The following is an 18,818-nucleotide window of genomic DNA, read 5'->3' as shown; positions in this document are numbered from 1 at the left end:
GCACTTACTAAGTGCCAGGTGATGCTCTCCACGCTGTACACAGGAACAACAAGCCTGTTAATCCTTCCATTTGCCCATGGGTATTTATCTCTATTCCCATTTCACAAAGGAGGAAACGGAGGCACAGAGCATTGAAGTAACAAACCCAAAGATACACAGCTAATAAATGATGGAACCAGGATTATGAACCCAAGAACTTAAGAATTCTGGACCCAGAGGCCACATCCCAAACCACTTTGTAATAATGCCACTCTCCCTGCACACCATTTGTTTAACCTTCACCCTCCTGGGAAGTAGCTGACCTTAACCCTGCAGGATAGACAAAGAGGATGAGTTTCACGGAGGCTAAATAACTTGCCCATTTTACAGACAAGGAAACTGAAATTCACAAAAGTGAGTTTAGTTCAAACATTTGCACAGCACCTTGTACATGCCAGGCACTGCAAGGAACATGGGAAACAGAGACCTCAGTGCTCCTTCCACACTCAGCTTCTGGTTGTTCATATGGGTAAAACCTTTCTGAAGGCAATAGGGTACACTGTCAAAAGCCTTAAAAATGAGCATACTTTCAACTCTAAAATTCCCACTGCAGAAATTGATCCTAAGAAAGTAACAGAGAATGTGACAAAGAAGCTCACAGCAGTGTTATTTATAAGAGTAAAATAACAGAAATAAACTTAAGTGCTCAACAATAAGAGATTAAATAAATTAGGGTACATCTATATAATGAAATACTATGTAACCATTCAAAATGTTACAGAAATATACTTATTGATGTGAGAAAATGTAATATAGTGTTATGTAATTTGTTAGGTGACATAAGCAGGTAGTAAAATCATATATGCATTATGATCTGACTTGGAAAAAATGCATATGTACACTAGAATATATACACATTTAAGCACTCTCAGAAAATGTATTTGCATTTGCACACATAGAGAAATTCCTAGGATATCAAAGTGATTATCTCCAAACAATGCCATTTCAGGTTATTTTAATTTTTGTGTATGTGCTCATCTCCATTTTTTTAAATTTTCTACAGTGAACATGTACTACTTACCTAGCCATGCAAAAGTTTTTATTTTTGTGGCACTGATTGCTGAAGTGGCTAAGACCACACACTCTTTAAAAGGCACATCCAGGGTTCAAATGGGCTCAGCCCTCAGCCACTTGCATCCTTCAATGCACCCGCCCCTCCTGTTCTCTTATCTCCAAACCACATCCCACCCTGGCTGGTATAGTGTTACCATGGGCCAGCTTGCGGCAAAGACCTGGGACATGTGGGGCAGCCTACTTGCCCACCTTTTTGAAGAGTCTGATGACATCCTCACTGATCTGGGAGAGGCGGACGATTACATTGTTCATGAAGATGTCATTGAGGGTGGCATGGTCTCGGCTCTCCCGCCGGGTCTGATGCAGAACCAGATACCAACAGTTCACAGGCGAGAGGAGGTACTGGTCCTTCCTGTGGAAACCAAGAAAGCTCAGGTTGGCTACCTTGGAACTGTAATCAAACAGTGGTTTATGCTGTCACCCACCTCGGCTCTTTTGACTGCCACAGTGCCCCTTCAAGGTCAGTCTTGTTGTTACACATTATACAGCTAAGGAAACAGGCTGCAACAGCTGAAGGGATCCTCCAAGGTCACAGACCAGCACTGGGGCCAGAACTCAGGTCTTTTATGCCTATGTGGTTCTACTCTTCCGCTGAATGTGGTGCTTGCTCCAGGTACCTCTACCTTCTGGGAAGAAGCTACCTCCCCTGGGGCTAAGAAATACTAAACCAATTGTGTTTTAAATATTATACTTGTATGATTTCTGGAACTATGCAACAGAAAGAACAAAAAGTAGATACTTCCACTCCCCCATTCTGCCTCCCTCAACCCCTGTAATTTTCTTGGGCTCTTGACTTATTTGTTCTTCCCTAGGGATTGGCTTCTGTCTCTTGGGCTCTTGGAAACACATGCCTTTGCCCCTCCATGGAGCTGTTGGGAAAGGGGCTAAGAGGGTTCAGATTCTGTATTCAGGAGGAAGGGTTAAGGAAAATGCAAGTACCTACAAGACAAACCCTTTGTCCTGCAGTGACTGATAGGTTATTAGCACTCGCTGGGTGTGATGCTAAAGCAGGGGTTCTCAAAGTGTGCTCCCAGACCAGCAGCAAAAGCATGATCTGGGAACTGGTTAGAAATGCAGACTCTCCAGTCCCACTCCAGACCTGCTGAGTCATGCACCCTGGGGGTGGGCCGGCAATCTGGGCTTTAACAAGCCCTCCAGAGGATTCGGATACTCACTCAAGTCTGAGAAACACAGATCCTTATACTATTGTTTCCTAAAGCTCAGGATGCTAATGTGACCAGAGAAAATCTGTCTCTTGGCTCTGCAGATGCTCCTCAACTTACTTTGGGGCTACATCCCAATAAACCCATCAAAAGTTGAAGATATCCTGAGTTGAAAATGCATTTAGTAAGCTCAAACTATGGAACATCATAGTTTAGCCTACCCTACCTTACACGTGCTCAGAACACATTAGCCTGCGGATGGGCAAAATCGTTGCACACAAAGCCTATTTTCTAATACAGTGTTGAATATCTCATGTAATTAGTTGACTGCTATCCTGGAAGTGAAAAACAGAATGGTTTTATGTGTACTTAAAATATGGTTTATACTGAATGTGTATCACTTTCACAACACTGTAAATTCTCAAAATTCGAAGTCGACCCATGGTCAAGTTGAGGACCATCTGCATCTGCAAAGACCCCTCTGTGAGCCTCAGAAAAGGGTGGATACACCCTGTTCTCCAGGAAGGAAGAGAAAGGGCGATTCAAAAGCAAAACCAAACCAATAACCTTTTGCTGCCACGCAGGGCATCTGTGCTAAAGCTCTTGTCCTCTGACCTAGAGTCTCTCCCTGACTCCTTTCCAGTGTGAAGAGAGATGTTGGAAAGCTCAAGGGTCCCCCCAGGCCTGCCTTGTCCCACCCCTGTCCTGAGTGTGGACCACCTCCAGGAGCTGGCCAAGGTTCCGCTCTCAGAAAACACAGCCTCCCACTATTAGCATTTTTGAGGAAGGCAATTGATATGGTTTGGTTGTGTCCCCACCCAAATCTCAACTTGAATTGTATCTCCCAGAATTCCCACATGTTGTGGGAATGGTCTTGGGGGCCAGTCTTTCCCGTGCTATTCTCATGATAGTGAATACGTTTCATGAGATCTGATGGGTTTATCAGGGGTTTCTGCTTTTGCTTCCTCCTCATTTTCTCTTGCCACCACCATATAAGAAGTACCTTTCACCTCCTACCATGATTCTGAGGCCTCCCCAGCCATGTGGGACTGTGAGTTCAATTAAACTTCTTTTTCTTCCCAGTCTTGTGTATGTCTTTATCAGCAGCATGAAAATGGACTAATACAGCAATTCTGCTGACTCCCATTATGACCACATCCACCTCACCAAAGCCAAGCAGAAGGACCTCTGAACTGCTGTCCCTACCCAACCCCCACCACCCATCTCTCCCTATCTCCTGGGGCTTGGGAAGGTAGGTGGGGGAGGGCTACCTTGAATTCAAGGAATTTTCTTTTCTCACCAAATGTGCTAAAAATCTATCTAGGCAGCAGAAATTTGAGAGAAGAAAATTAGATTTAGATAAAGGATGGGAACTACCTAAGGAAAAGAGGGGACGATGAAGCATTTAAAACACTGCTGTGAAACAAACAGATTTCTCCTTAGCTTATAGCCTAGAGAAAAAGCCAGGACACTACAATTAGACTCCAACTAAGAATCCCTCAGCATCTACTGTGTTAGGTCTTGGGTGGGCTCTGGGCACCCAAAGGTGGCCGTGATGCACACTCTGCCTTGGAGGGGCTCACTGCTGAGTGGTTGCATCAGAAAAAAAGAATTAGAGAGGAAGGTGGTTCCAGTCTATAACAGAGACACACGCAGAGCATGGGTTCTGCTGGAGAAGCTGCAAAAGGCATCGTTCTTCTCTAGTGCATTCTGGGTACCAGGAACATGGCCCCTTCTATTCCCACTGGAGCCTTCATGCTTTTCCCTCTATCTGGAATACCACAGTCCCTGCTCTTCTCATGAATGCCTGTTTCTATTACTTTAGGTTCAGCTTAGATAATACCTCCCTAGAGAACACTCCCCTGACCACACGCTAAGGCAGTGGTTCTCAGTGTGGCCCCTGAACCAGCAGCAGCAGCATCACTTAGGAACTTGAAAATACAAGTTCTCAGGGCAGCCCCAAACCACGTACTCAGAAGCCCTAGGGCTGGGCCCAGAATCTTGTGTTTTAACAAGCCCTCAAGGTGACTTGGATGCATACTAAAGTTAGAGAACTTCTACCTTAAGGAGTTTCCATCCCTCCCCCTTACCCTACTGTGAGCTCTTTGAGAGCAGGGATCATTTCCATTGTGTCATCATGTCCAGCACCCAGCAACGTGCCTGCCATGTAGCAGATGCTATGGAAGAGAGACCCATGAGAAAAGGTTGCATTTGTGCTGGGTCTTGAAGGATGGGTAGGAGTTTTCCAAATGATCAGAAGTCAGAGAGAGGGTGGAATTCTGGGTACAAGGAACAGTGGGTACAAATATAGTGAAGTAGCTCAGAAGAGCTGGAATTCTGAGTGTGTTAGTGGAGGACTGTAGGACATGAAGCTGGGGATACAGATTAAAGGCCCAGTTGTGGGGGACACTGCCAGACTAAGTGGGTGGGACCCCTTATCTTTTAGATCATGTAGTTCTCAACCTGTCCTGTACATTAGAATCACGTGGGGAGCTTTTAAAAAAAAAAATCAAGACCCAGGCCCCATCCAAGACAAAATCAGTATCTCTGAGGGTAGCACATGGTACTCATATTTTTATATTCTCTAGAAGATTCTAATGTGCAGCCAGAGCTAAAAATGCCTGCATTAGGCCGGGTGCAGTGGCTCACACCTGAGTCCCAGGGCTTTGGGAGGCTGAAGCAGGAGGATCACTTTAGTCCAGGAGTTCAAGACCAGCCTGGGCAACAGAGCAAGACTCCATCTCTACAAAAAATTTAAAAATTAGCCAGGCGTAGTGACACACACCCGTAGTCCTAGTTACTTGGGAGACTGAGGTGGGAGGATCACTGGAGCCTGGGAGGTGGAAGCTGCAGTGAGCTATGATCATGCCACTGCACTCCAGCCTGAGTAATAGGCAAGACCCAGTTTCTAAAATAAATAAGAATGTCTGCTATGGGCAGTGGGGAGCCATGGAAGTTATTTCAGCAGAGGTAGGATATAACCAACATGTGTTTTGGCATGATCATAGAAGGCAGATTGAAGGATGAAGGGATGGATGGGTAGGTGGGTTGGTGGTTGAGCAGGGATATGGGGCTTATGGTAAGAGGACCAGGCAGGAGGTAATCTTGGTTCAAAAGAGAGATGGTGAGGCCTGGGTGTGGCTTGTGGCCAGAGAAGGATGTTCTTGAGAGACTTCTCAACAGGAGAGCAGATCCTCTTGGAAACTTCCTGGAAACAGCAGAGAGAGGAGGAAGGAGCAGACGGTGATTCCGAGGCTCAGATCTCAGGTGACTGGGTAGATGCTGATGACATGAACTGAGATAAGAACTACAAGGGGAGCAGTAGGTTTGGACAGAAAATGCATTGCTTGTCTCATTTTCACTGCTTCCTAGGTGGTGATGGAAATGGAAAGATTAAAAGAGAGATGGGATAATTGAGCTGTTACCTAAATTACTTCAGAGGCTTAGCTGAACCTGGGAGGCAAGAAGTGAACAGCACCAGGGAATTAAATGTGCAAAATTATGGAAGCCACAGCCAGAAGGTGAGTTTCAGAGGGAAGGAAAAAGACAAGTGATCTGGAACTGATGGGGAACTGCTGGGACAGTTTGGGGACCATTAACTAGGTCATCTAGCCAGAAAGATGAGATGACAGGAAGGGCAGAGAGGACAGCACTGTCCTTATCAGAAGCTGCAAGCCAGGAGGCAGTGTGGTATAAGACAGAATTGCAGGAGGCACAATGAGCCAAGGCAAGGAGGAGGATGTTACCCAAAAGAAGCCGAAGACTCAAGTTGAAGTGAGCAGCTGCTGCGAAGATTCCTTCCAGCCCTCGTTCACTCCTTGCATTTGTGTGTCTGTACTCAGCAGGACTAGGTGCTGCGAGTGCAGTAGCAACCAAGGCTGCAAGACCCTGCCCCGCAAGTCTTCCACTTGAGTAAGGAGATTCACAAGGAACAAAAAGTGATGAGGCAGCCTCATCAATGCAGTCATGGGAACAGAGGGGAGCCTCCTTCCAGATCTGGTGGTGAGGTGGGCATGCATGGCTTCCTGGAGGAAACACTTTCTAGACAGAACTAAAGGTTGGACTGGAGTTTCACAGAGAGGAGCCTTCAAAGGGGAGAAATGCGATGAGCAAAGGCCCAGGGAGGAGCAGGAGAGGGAGAAGCAGGTAGGGAGGGGGCCCAAGCATGGTGTTCTGGGGTAGGAGAGTGAGGACAGCAGGTGAACATGGAGACTGAGGCAGGGGCCACTTGGCAAAGGGCCTATAACTCTCATTAGAGTTCAAGCTCCGTCCTGAGGTCAGCAAGCAGCCCTTGAAGTGTTTAGAGGAGGGGAGTGAAAGGGTAAAACTGCACTTTCAAACTCTCACTCTTGGCTGCTGTGCAGAGCTGGGGGCCGGGAGAGAAACTGAGGGATTCAAGAAAGGCTTAGGTAGGAAATTGACTGGACAGGGAGATTGATGGGATGGAGTTGGAGCTGGAAGTTGGGAGAGAGCAAAAGATGTCCAGGATGACTCCCCAGTTTTTGGTTTGGGCACGTGGGGGAGAAGAAGGAGCCTCTGTGGAGATGAAGAGGAGCAGGTCAAGGGTGGGGTGGGGAGGGAGGACGATGACTTCAAGTTGAACAGGATGAGTTTAAAAGGCCGTGGGGCCTCCAGATGGAGCTACTGGGGCTGGAGAGACAAACATGGAAGCCAGCAGCAAGGAGTTGGATGCTATTTAAAACCACAGAACAACAAGGAAGGCTTTACAAATGCTGTGGCCACATGGCAGAAGAGGTCAATCCCCGGGAAGCCTGGCAAGGCTGTGGCTGAAGGGCTGGGGCAGGGCCAAGCCGCAGCGGCACCTCCCCTCCTGCTTCCCTGAAAGAGGGCAAGATGAGACAATGTGCAGCCCGGCCTTCTCTGAGATGCTGTCCCAGGCCTGCCGTCCGATCAGCGGCCCGTTCTCTAGGTCCATCCCAGCATGGGAACTGCTAGTTCTGCACCCCTACCTTCTCCTAGCCCTGGTTTCCTCCTGTGGGGCAGGTCATTTGTAGTCTAAAAGGCTGGGCTGAACCGACCAGAGCCAGGGTCAAAAGTCGCTCTGTAGAAAGCTGGTATCTGTGACCTTGGCCACAGTGGTACTAGGCAGGCTCTCACCATGACTGAAAGAAGAAAGAAGGCCCACAGGTGGTACTCAGCACAGCAGTAGAGGACAGAAAGCCACCTGGACGTGGGCATGGGTGTTCACCGGTGTCTGCCATGCTAGCTGTGGACTCTGGGCAGGCCACCTATCCCCTGTGGCCTGGCCACTCACACCATGGAGTCACTCTGGGCTTAAATGCCAGAAGAGAGCTCTGTAGTCATTCTTCAGCAGTTCATGCATTCCATACATTTTTGTTGAATATTTCATATAGATCAGACCCCAGGGACACAATCTTGAGCCCAACAGACACAGTTCCTGCTTTCATGGAGCAGAGAGCCTGGTGAAGAGACAGACACCCACCACTAGCCCAATAATGTGGGTAGAGTTAGACGTGCAGAATGTGCTGGAACAGAGGGGAGCCTGTGCCATGAGTGCCTGTAACAAGGGGGCTGGCCTGATTTTTGGGTCACTGAAGTGTCCCCAAGGAAGGGGTCATTAAGCTGGGTTCCAAAGGAAGAGTTGGAGGACGCTAGTGAAAGGGGCTGGGCAGGTAGGCTGGCGGGAGAAGGCTCCAGGCAGAGGGAACAGAATGGGCAAAGGCGCCTTGGGTACAGAGCTTGGGGCATTTAAGGAACTAAGTAAAGAACAGGCTGGCTGGAGTGTGAGGCAAGGCAGAGGAGGAAAAGGGTGCAGAGTGAGGCTGGAGGGTCTCGTGCACTCCATCTTGTCCCCATCTGGCTCCTACTGGGACTGCAGGAGGGAGGAAGCACGAAGGCCGCGGACGGCAGAGCCAGACACAAGGCTGAGGAAAACTTGAGCCTCTGCCTTCTCTGTTCCCGGGGTTGTTTGCCCCTTTTGAAAGCGGAACCCCTTTGACCTGAGATCCAGCTCTCTGTGTCAGCAGCCACTTTTGTCTTCTGCAGCCTCATTTTTGGAAGACGTCAGAATGAGTGAGGGCCAGTGCTCTCGGCCAAGGCACTCAGAGCCACCCTTCTGCTTCTCCAATCTTTCATGCAAGTGTTGACCCAGCAGGCAGAAGCTGCTGAACTAAGACATCACGTTAGAACTTTTACATATGTATGTATATATTTTCTTTTTTTATGGCCAGAAAATAGCAATGAACATTTCTGGTGAGTCACAGCTTTCTTTCTTTGGCTAGGGGATCTGGATATGAGGTTCCAGGAGACTGCAGCTAGGGGAGCCAGGCCTTGCCAAGCTAGTGAGTTGGGAAAATGAAATTAGCAGTGAGCCAGTTTCTCCAGCTTCTCGGCTGAGGGCCAGGAAATTCCGCTTAGCAAACAAAAACCATTTCCAAGCTTGCAGAGCCCCATGTTCCAGATGAATCCAAAGCCGCTGCCCTGGGACCAGGGTCCCTCTGGGAGGAAGGCAAGCTCCTGCTCAGGCTTCCTGCCCCCTTCCAGGACCTTCTCAGGCCTCACACTGGGCTTTCCTCCCAGAAATGCTAGCTCAATCAGTTCTATGGTCAGAAAGGTGCATTTAATCTCCTGCTACCTAAGCTGCCCCAAGCGGGATTCGGGATTCATTGCACTTGCTTGTAGCATGAATCATTAATTCAGCCAATAGTGTGGGCCTGTTCACACACTATTGTGTATGAACACACGATACAATGGTATGCAAAATGAGCCACACTTCCTGCTTCGTGGACCTTACAGTCTAGTGGGGGGTCTCAGATAACAATCAGATAATCACAAAAATCAATAGAAAATGGCAGTAGGAAGAAGGGCTCTGAAGGAGAAATGCATGGAGCCTGGAGTCTTTAACAGGGGCTGCCCTCCCCTGGGGAAGGCGGAGGGGAGGGAACAGCAGGGGACCCTGGGGTCCTTCTCATCACTGAGACCTGAGCTGAGCTATTTCTCTTCCTGGATGCCCTCCCTGGCCACCCACACACCCTATGTCACCCTATGTCATTGCCATTACAGCACTCCACACCTGATGCTTGTCATGTTCTTTTCCTTCTTGCTTGTAGTCTTTGTCCCCTCTCTAGCTTATGTCCATCCTACTCATCAGTGCTTCTCTGGTGCCCAGGCCGGCCTGAGCACACAGGCACTCTCAGAAAATATTTGTTGAGTAGGTGAAAAGTGCCCTCTGAGCTCAGACTAGAAGGATGGGAAGGTTTTAACACAGCACAGCGATAAGGAAGAGCATTCCCAGAAATAAGTGTGAAGGTCTCATGGGCACGGGCATCATCTAGAACTGACAGAAGGTGAGTGTGGCCAGAGGGCAGAGAGGGACTGGATGAGGGTCAGACAAGACTGAACATGTAGCACAGCCAGGGTCCTGAATGACAAGACGTGCATACCGCTGCGTCGAGAACGACAGGGCTGCATACTAGTTTTCTAGGTGCTGTCACACAGGACCAAACATTGAGTGGCTCAGACAACAGGTATGTGTTGTCTCACAGTCCTGGAGGCTGGAAGTCTGAGATCAAGGTGTCAGCAGGGTTGGTTCCTTGCAAGGGCTGTGAGGGAGGATTTGTCCCAGACCTCTCTCCTGGCTCCTGGTGGGTTGCTGGAGATCTTTGGTGTCCCTGGTGTAGACACAGCACCCCAATCTCTGCCTTCACCTTTCTAAGGCATTCTCCCTGTGTGTTGGTCTCTGTGCCCAAAGTTCCTTTTTTTGTAAAGATACACACCAGTCGTGCTGGATTAGGGCCCTTTCCAATGACCTCATTTTTACCTGATTACCTCTATAAAGACCCTGTTTCCAAATAAGGTCACATTTTGAGGTACTGGAGTTTAGGACACCAGCATAGGAATTTTGAGGGGACACAATTCCACCCTGATATGGTTTGGCTGTGTCCCCACCCAAATCTCATCTTGAATTGTATCATAATCTCCATGTGTCATTGGTAGAACCAGGTAGAGATAATTGAATCATGGGGGCGGCTTCCACCATGCTGTTCTCGTGATATTCACAGTGAATGAGTTCTCACAAGATCTGATGGTTTTATAAGGGGGTTCCCTCTTCACTGGGCACTCTTTCTCTCCCCTGCTGCCCTGTGAAGAAGTGCCTTCCATCATGATTGTAAGTTTCCTGAGGCCTCCTCAGCCATGCAAAATTGTGAGTCCATTAAATAACCCTTTTCTTTATAAATTACTTTACAAATATTTACTTTATTATCTCCCATCCACCAGGAGTTCCCCAAGGAGTGTGAGGCTGCCATGCTGGGAGCCAGAGAATGCAGTCCAGGGCCTGGGTCTGGCACTATTTGGTAGCCCTGAGACAGAGTCATCCTGAAGGGTACCAATTCCATCCATTGAGTCCCCCGGCCAAAGCAAGCTCTGCTTATCAGTTGGGGTGCTATCGAGTCAAGAGGCTGGGGTTCAAATGCCAATTATGTCCCTCACCAACAAAGTGAACTTGGAAAGTTATTATAGTTAAATCTTCTCTTTCCTTATCTGTGAAATGAAGTGACAACTACCTCATAGTGGTACTTGGAGGACTAAATGGCACAACACATGCAATTCTCTTAGTGTCAAACCCTGCACATAATAGTAATTTTTATTGTCATTACCATTATTACCACTAGGACCTTACTAAGTTGTTGGGAAGATCTAAGAACTGATGTACATGGACAAACAACCTATGATAAGTGTTCTAAAAATATTGGTTTTCCTCCTCCATTACTACTTTCTTCTTTTGCAGACTCTCATGTGAACTTCAAGGCCCAGTGAAATGTCCCTGTGACTCCCCCTCCATCCCAAGGCAGAAAGATTCACGGGCTCACTGCTTCCTCTGGGATCCCATTCCTCACACTGCAGCATGAGGGTACACGTTGGTGTCTGGTGTCCAGCAGCACCTCTGAGCTCTCCTTTGACTTTCCGGATAGATTCTTGGCACCAGAACAAAAATTTCTGCCTCACTAGGAAATGCCTGGTCAACCTCATCTCTTTCCTTGCAAGCCCCTTTGCCTTGGTTTATCTGCCCACAGAATGGGTGCAACATGTGGCATGTGCAGCACTAGGCAGAGGAAAAGACCCGGATCCATGGCTTCCTGATTGTTTGGTGCCTGTGCTGTGCAGGTCGTTTAATCTTCTAAGCACCCCACACATCCACATCACCAAGAACCAAGTGCTATATTGGATGTCTGATAGGTATCATCTCATTGCAACTTCATGGGAAATGTGGTCTGCGATGAAGGGGCTATTTTTATCTTTGTAGGTGAAGACACTGAGTTTTTGAGAAATTAAGTCATTTTCCCAGAAGGACATGGCTAGCACAGGTAAGTGGCAGAGCTAGCATTCCAATCTGGGTTTACCTGACTCCAAAATGCAAAACCAGGTCAGTTCTTTCACCCGTCAGCTGTGGGTCTGAAGTTAGGGCTCACCCTGCCTTGCCTTTGGGTCCCTTGCCTATCAGTTGGGGACGACAACACCTTCCTTGACTCCTTCAACTCTCACCAGGGTTCTTGGGAGGATTTAAGCAGCTAAGGGCTGGGTAAGGAATTTGCAAAGTGTAAGGTCCTATATAATCTTCGAAGGTTATTATTATCCTATTTGCCTAATAGAATAGCATCAAAGCTAAACCCGTACATATTACTTTTTGTGAAAATCTAATTTTATATATCTATTTTCATTTTAGTATAAAATTAAATGATAGAAATGTATATATGTATATTAAAGCATATGTATGCATAAAGAAATCACATCCTAGTTAATTCTTTGGTAGTTGCTGATCAGAGTCTCTGAGGATTCCAGGGAATTTGGTGTGGGACCTGGGAAAGAGCCAGATGGAAAAATTGGAAGGAGATAAAGGAGCTTCAGCCATTGCAAAATCCACTCTTCAGGCTGAGCCCCTATCTAAAAATCCCTTCCCCTGGGTAAAAAAAAAAAAAAAAAAAGGTTCTGGAGGATAAAGAAGGTGAAGATGAAAGATGCTCACTTCGCAGGAGGAGCTGGAATGTGACTTAGAGCGACTTGATGCTGCTTCAGGATTTCTGCCACTCCTGTGCACCACCACACTTAACATCTCCCTGTTGATGTCTTTTTTTAACTTCAATTTATTTACAAAGAACTTCCCTAGTTTCAGCTTTTAAAAAAAAGGATCATTTGTTATAAATAGAAGGTAACCAAAAAAGTAAATTCAATGAAAACCAAACAGTATATTCAATCTTGAGGTCTGTTCTCTATTTGTTAAAAAGGAGATTGGAGGGCATTAATAACACACTAGTACCAAACTGAGTCTTTCTCCTCCAGGCTACCAGAAACCTTGAAAGAGAATTGAAAAGATAATTCAATATTTATGGTTCCTGTGTTATCAAGAATCCCGTTTCATTTTGATCATCCATATTACAGAAATGATGCCCTTAAAATACCTGGCCTTTGTGTGTATACCTCTGTGCATTGGGGACTCACTACCTCCCCAGGCAGCCCTTGCACTGGTGGATGGCTGTGGCTACTGGAACGTCCTTAATGTTGAGTTGAAGTTTGCTTCTCTGAAAATGCTATCCTTGGACATCACCTCTCCTTCTGCAGCCACACAAAATAAGTCTATTTGTTAAATATGTTTAAAGAAAGCATTTGGTAGTGTCTTGGTTAATTTGGCCATTCATTGAAAAATCTCTGATAAAGCATCAATTATATATCAGAGAGAGGGAGACTAGAAATGGTCCCTTGCCTTCAGGCAGCTGGCAGACTGAAGTGAGAGAACCAGATATAGGAACTGGATCACTCCTTCATAATCTGATGCAAGCCCCACACAACTCACATGGGAGGTGAGAGGAGCAGCTGACTGTAGACTTGGGATCAACCAACAGCAGGGGCTTCACCAAGGAGGCAAGCCCTGAGCTGGCCTCTGTGTAGGAGTTGACCAGGAGGATAATAGCAAACCCCTGATGCTCATCCAAGGAGGATGTGATCAACATGGATGGGTGATTCTCAGGAAGCTCAAAGCCAGCCCAGAAAGGTGAAGGAACAAAGTCAGCAGCTAAATGCAGTTTTGCATTTTGGAGTCAGGTAAACAAAGATTGGAATCCTAGCTCTGCCACTTACCTGTGCTAGCTATGTCCCTCTAGGCAAATTACTTAATTTCTGGAAAACTCAGCATCTTCACCTGGAAAGATAAAGATAGCCCCTTCCTCGCAGACCACATTTCCCATGAAGGTGCAATGAGATGATGCCTATCAGACATCCAGTACAGCACTTGGTCCACAGTGATGTGGATGTGTGGGGTGCTTGGAAGATTAAGCGACCTGCACAGCACAGGCACCAAACAATCAGGAAAGACGGTGCTGAGAGAACAGCAAGTCTGGAGAGTATGACCCTGGAAAGCCATTACTAGCTTGATATCAGTTGCATTAATAGTAATAGCTGTGAATGGAGACACAAGCGCTACTGGAGGGCTTTCTTCATCTCCACCTCATTCTAAGCAAATATTTTAATTCTGAATCCTTTTCACATTTATATGCTCAATCTATATGCAACAAAAGTGATTCTCTGTTTAGGAATAGCCTGGAAGGCTAAGTCTAAATTATAACATCTCTTTAGAGAAATGCTACATCTGTGAAAAAAATCCTGTGATACTTTATCCCCACTAAGAAGTGTTTTCTTGGAAATGAAGTTAGTTGTTCACAGGAATCCTCTCTCCCAACTGCTCTGTGAAGCTGAAAGATGCTCCAAACCTCCTTTGCACAGGATATCTGCATAGAATATTATTCCCTAACTAGCCAAGTGCCACCCAGCACTTCCCAAATTCTAGCTTTTCCCAAATGTTTAAATCATATTTAAATAGAACTCCCTGCTGCTTTTTTTTTCACAGCAGTTAAACTAGCAGCAACCAGCACTTAACCCTCTGCATGGAGCACTTTCATCAGGTACAGCCCCGGAAGGTATCAAAAACTGAGAAAGCTAGAATAGAAGGGGACTCTGTCACCCCAAATACAGGGCATTACTTGCATGGAGTGTCACTATTACAGAGGGTAACCCCAGCGTTTGTCTAGAACAGAGATTTTCAAATTAGGTCTCAGGAAGTGCTAATTTGTGAAATATTAATAAATATTATGGGGAGAGACAGGTGCGGTGGGTGGTTCTGCCTATAATCGCAGTGTTTTGGGCAGCTAAGACAAGAGGATTGCTTGAGTCCAGAAGTTTAAGTCCAGCCTGGACAACATAGCAAGACCCCTGCCTCTACAAAAAAAAAATTAATTTTTTTTTTTCAAATTTCAGATGTGGTGGCATGCACCTGTAGTCCCAGTTACTTGGGAGGCTGAGGCAGGAGGATCACTTGAGCCCACAAGTTTGAGGCTGCAGTCAGCTGTGATCGCGCCACTACATTCCAGCTTGGGCAACAGGGTGAGACTCTGTCTCAAAAATAAGTAAATATGTAAATAAATAAATAAATAGGGAGAGGGAATTCTGTGGTCAAATAGCTTTCAGAAAGAAGTCAACAGGCTTAATTATTACAAAAGTCAGTCTTTCTTATCCTCCTTCTCTTCCTCCTCTTCCTCTCTCTCTCTTTCTCTCTCTCCCATTCAAACATCTCAAAGTATTGGTGTTTTAGAGAACATTTTCCTGGAGGAAGAAAAAGTCTCATTCCCAGGAAACATCTCTGTTCGTGGAGCCACCAAATTCATTTGGACAAGACCATCCACCTACCCTGAGAGGCTGGTTTGGGGACCCCATATGTGCTGCCCACTACACCACAGTCCCGCTCAGGAAGGGCTCAGTTCCAGGCCTTCAGAAGGAAAAGCCAAGCTCAGGTTAGGCCTAGCTTGGAAAGGGCAGTGGATTATGAATTTGATGCTGGTGAAGAGGAGGGAAGGCCAGCACAGCCCGAAAGTGAGTTGAAAACCATTTATTACCCAGAAAAGCATCAGACCACCTCTTCAAAGTGAATTGCCATCAGACTCCCCGGGCGGGGTGGGGGGGCGGTGCTTGTTAAATGCAGATTGCCAGGCCCCACCCCCAGAAGTTCTGATCCAGCAGGTCTCAGGAAAGACCCCAGATCCTCATGTGATGCCAAGATGCCAATGCTGCTGGTCCCATTCCCCAAACAGGGAGACCATGGCACAGTCCACACTCTCCGTTCAGCAATATAGGACCCATGCCAGGCACATGAGTGAGTGACACTTCACCCAGATGGCCTCACTGAGCTCCTAAGGCATCCAGAAGACAAACATGACCCCTTTCCCTGTCCTCCCTACGCAAATCTAATTACCACTTGACTTTCATTCATTAGTTCATTAGTCAATGACATTCAGTAACAACCAGGTGCCAGCCCTGTGAGAGGTGCTAGGGACCCCGGGTCAAGAGTCACCCTCTCTGCCATCTTGGAGCTTGCAGCCCAGTGGTTGTCCAAAGGAGGACAGACAAGTAAACAGACGATGACAATACAGGGCTGTAGCTCTTGCCTCACCCTCCTCCCCAAGTCCTTCCCATCTCAAGACAGAAACAGGAGACATCCTTGTTTCCTCTCTTTTCCTCTATTCCTCTCTGAGAGGTTTCCTGGCATCTGTTGACTTCTATCATCTGCTCTGTTTCCCACCCAGGCCATCACTGCCCCTGCCTGGAGAGCTACACCCACACGCCCATGAATGGGCTCCTCGGCTCCACCCTTCAACCCTGGTGGTCTTTTAAACATATAAATCACATCATGCAATTCCCTTCTTCCCACTCCCACACTCACCAGTTCCAGCCACTTGGCCTCCGTCCCCCTCCACTGCCCCACGCTGCTCCTTCTCATCTCTCAGGCCTCAGCTTAAACCACGCTTCCTCCAGACGCCTTCCTGATCATCATCCTAGCTTGGTGTGGGCTGCCAACCCTTTGACACTCCTCTAATGAGAGGAGGGCTTTATTTTCCCTTTCCTGAAGCTGAGCTAGGACTGAGACAGCTTTGGCAAATAGCATCTGGGTGGGGGGTGACGCTATGCCAGCTCCAGGCCTAGTGGTTAAGAGGACTGCAGCTGCCGTCCTGCTCTCTGGAAGCCCCGAGCTACTATGTCAGAAGTCTGATGCCTGGCTGAAGCAGGAGGCCCTGACACTACATGGAGAGGGAGGCAGCCCAGCAGGGCCCAGCCTACTAGCCGTCCCCATGGAGGAACCAGGCATGCAAGTAAAGCTCTCTGGGACCGTCCAGACCAGGCCCTCTGCTAGCTGAATATCACTGAGCCATCAATGCCACATACAGCAGAAAAATCACCCAGCTGAGCCCTGTCCAAATCTTTGATCCATTAAATCACAAGGTACACTAACGTTGGGGGCATTGCAGTTATACAGGAGAGAGAACCAGAATACTCCATAGTGTATTTATTTCCATCATAGCAATCATTGAATTATAGCTGGTCTTTCTTTTAGCTGCTTTTTAATGTTTTGTTCTTCATGGTAAATTTCACCACAGCAGGAACCAAGTCTATCTTGTTCACCACTGTAAACCCAGGGTGTGGCACATGGTGGGTGCTCAATAAATATTGGTGGAATAAGCAAATAAGTACATCAGAGTATGATGGGCACACAGAGGGAGGCACCAGGTGGGAATCAAAGAAGCTTTTCAGCAGAAGTGACATCTCAGTGCTGCGGGCTGATGGCACGCAGGTGCAGGGCTCAAAGGGCACAGTCATGGGATTGGGGCCTCCCCAGCCACACCAACTACCAGGCCTCCCCAAGCCGTGTTCCTGTCTCTCAGTATCTGGCAGCAGAAATCGCACCTCATTTATCTTTGTGTCTTCAGCACTGAGCATAGTCCAGGAAAATATGAGGTCCTCAATGCACACATTTCAAACAAATGAAGTCCCACATGGCTTCTTGGAGAGAGAAGCCTGAGTTGGAAGTCAAGAACACTGGGTTTTCATGCTCGACAGCTCATTGTGTCCTTGTTAAAATAAGCAGCTCAGCTTTTCTGTTGCTCAGTTTGCTTGACATAAAACCATTGATTCCCTCTCTACTTCCCTGGGTTGTTATCAGGTTTTTAAGAGAGTAAGGATGTCAGAGTGCTTTGAAAGAGGTTTGTTAGAATTGTAATATGTGTTGTAGAAAAGAAATATGATGACATTTTTCTCTAAATGTTAACCTGTCCCAGGGAAACCTTCAGAGCCATCATGTGGGCCTTTCTTTGGATCACGTGCCACATGGAACTCAGCCCAGGTGAGTCTAGCCCTGAACACAGCACAGTGTGTATTCCTGGGCAGCAGCACATTCTTCAACTGCCCAGGTAGGGAGGGAACGGCTGGGGCCTTAGGGACACACGGCCCATGGAGCACAAGGAGGAGCAACAGACTCGGAGCCAAAGGACCTGAGTTCCTATCCCAGTTCTGCTCCTAATTTGCTGTAAATTCTTGGGCAAATCAGTTCCATCTCTGAGGCAAATCTCTCAGCCAAAGTGGACTAGATAGACCAGACCAATCCTCTCCCTTCCTTCCTTTCTGTCTTCTTCCTGCCTTCTTCCCTGCCACCCATGCACACACACCCCAGCTCTGCCAAGCACTCTCCCACCGCAGTGGGAATAAAATGACAAGTCCTGGGCTCTGCACTCAAAGCACTCAGGGGCTACTTGGCAGGTAGACGGACATTATTAAACCAAGAATCTTTACCATGGCGAGACAGGGCTTCTCGGAACAGCCCAGATGAAGGGAACCGAGAGCAGCATAGGCCCTGTGTGCTGGGCTCCAAGGAATAGGCAGCCTGAGGCCAGTCAGTGCCCTGAGGTCAAAGGGTGAGTCCAGCCTGCCCCTAGAGACTCTCCACTTCCAGAAGCGGAGACGGCTCTGCCATCACATTAGCATCGTGCAGAGGGCCCCCTCCAGCTGCACTGGCCTGGGCCGGCACCCTAATTAGACTTTCATAGTGTGTCAGGCAGCCTGCATGGCCCGGCTGCCAGCTGGGGCTCCTGTTCCGTCTGGTGGCCTCAGTTAATGAACCCATGAGGGGCTGGCCGAGCTCATTACAGGTGATACAAGGGAATAGGGTACCCCCCCACATATCCGCAATCCCTGCCTTTCTCCTCTCCCCATGTGCACACTGAGAACGGGAAGAGAGCTGATTCCTAATCAAGGGGAAGGAGCGGACAGGAGAGACACTCCAGCCCTACCACAGAGCCCTGTCTGCAGCTAGGGAAAGCCCGAGATACAGTGGCTCCAGTGGCCGTTCAGCCAGAGTTGTGGGTTTATGAGCCTGTGCCTGCTGTGCCTGTGGTTCCAGGGAGGATCCAGATGTCATGGCTACTCTCAAGCTATACCTAGGCCCTTTCTTATCGCAGGCCAAGGAGGCAGAATAAGAGTCAAAGGTTCAATTCTGTCTCTTTCCAATTGTGGGTTCATAGACATGTTTGGACAAGTTGCTTTCTCAGAGCTTCACCATCTTCATCTTTACGATGGGGCAGTAATACCCACCTGGCACCAAAGTAAGTGCTCAGTTCAATACATTATCTTTGTTTTATTCTTAAAAGACAAGGGAGAAATGATTCCAAAATGTGAGCAGTGGTTGTG

The 18,818-nt window shown here is 47.6% G+C and overlaps 1 protein-coding gene across 4 annotated transcripts in view; it reads right to left on the bottom strand.

Moving 5' to 3' along the window:
• SRGAP3 (SLIT-ROBO Rho GTPase activating protein 3) overlaps positions 1–18,818 on the bottom strand; it is a 270,073-nt gene that overhangs the window by 121,266 nt on the left and 129,989 nt on the right. For all 4 annotated transcript variants that reach the window (XR_001886028.1, XM_017874153.1, XM_017874151.1 and 1 more), the window contains exon 3: positions 1,303–1,465. Coding sequence is in view for 3 of the 4 variants with exons in the window: in XM_017874153.1 (XP_017729642.1) it covers positions 1,303–1,465 (163 nt within the window). In the remaining variant the exon portion in view is untranslated. The remainder of the gene's footprint in view (positions 1–1,302; positions 1,466–18,818) is intronic.

Source organism: Rhinopithecus bieti, unplaced genomic scaffold, assembly GCF_001698545.2.
Source record: "Rhinopithecus bieti isolate Rb0 unplaced genomic scaffold, ASM169854v2 scaffold_7049, whole genome shotgun sequence".
NCBI lineage: Eukaryota > Metazoa > Chordata > Mammalia > Primates > Cercopithecidae > Rhinopithecus > Rhinopithecus bieti.
The sequence above is the reverse complement of the archived record's forward strand: the minus strand, read 5'-3'. Positions and strand labels throughout refer to the sequence as shown.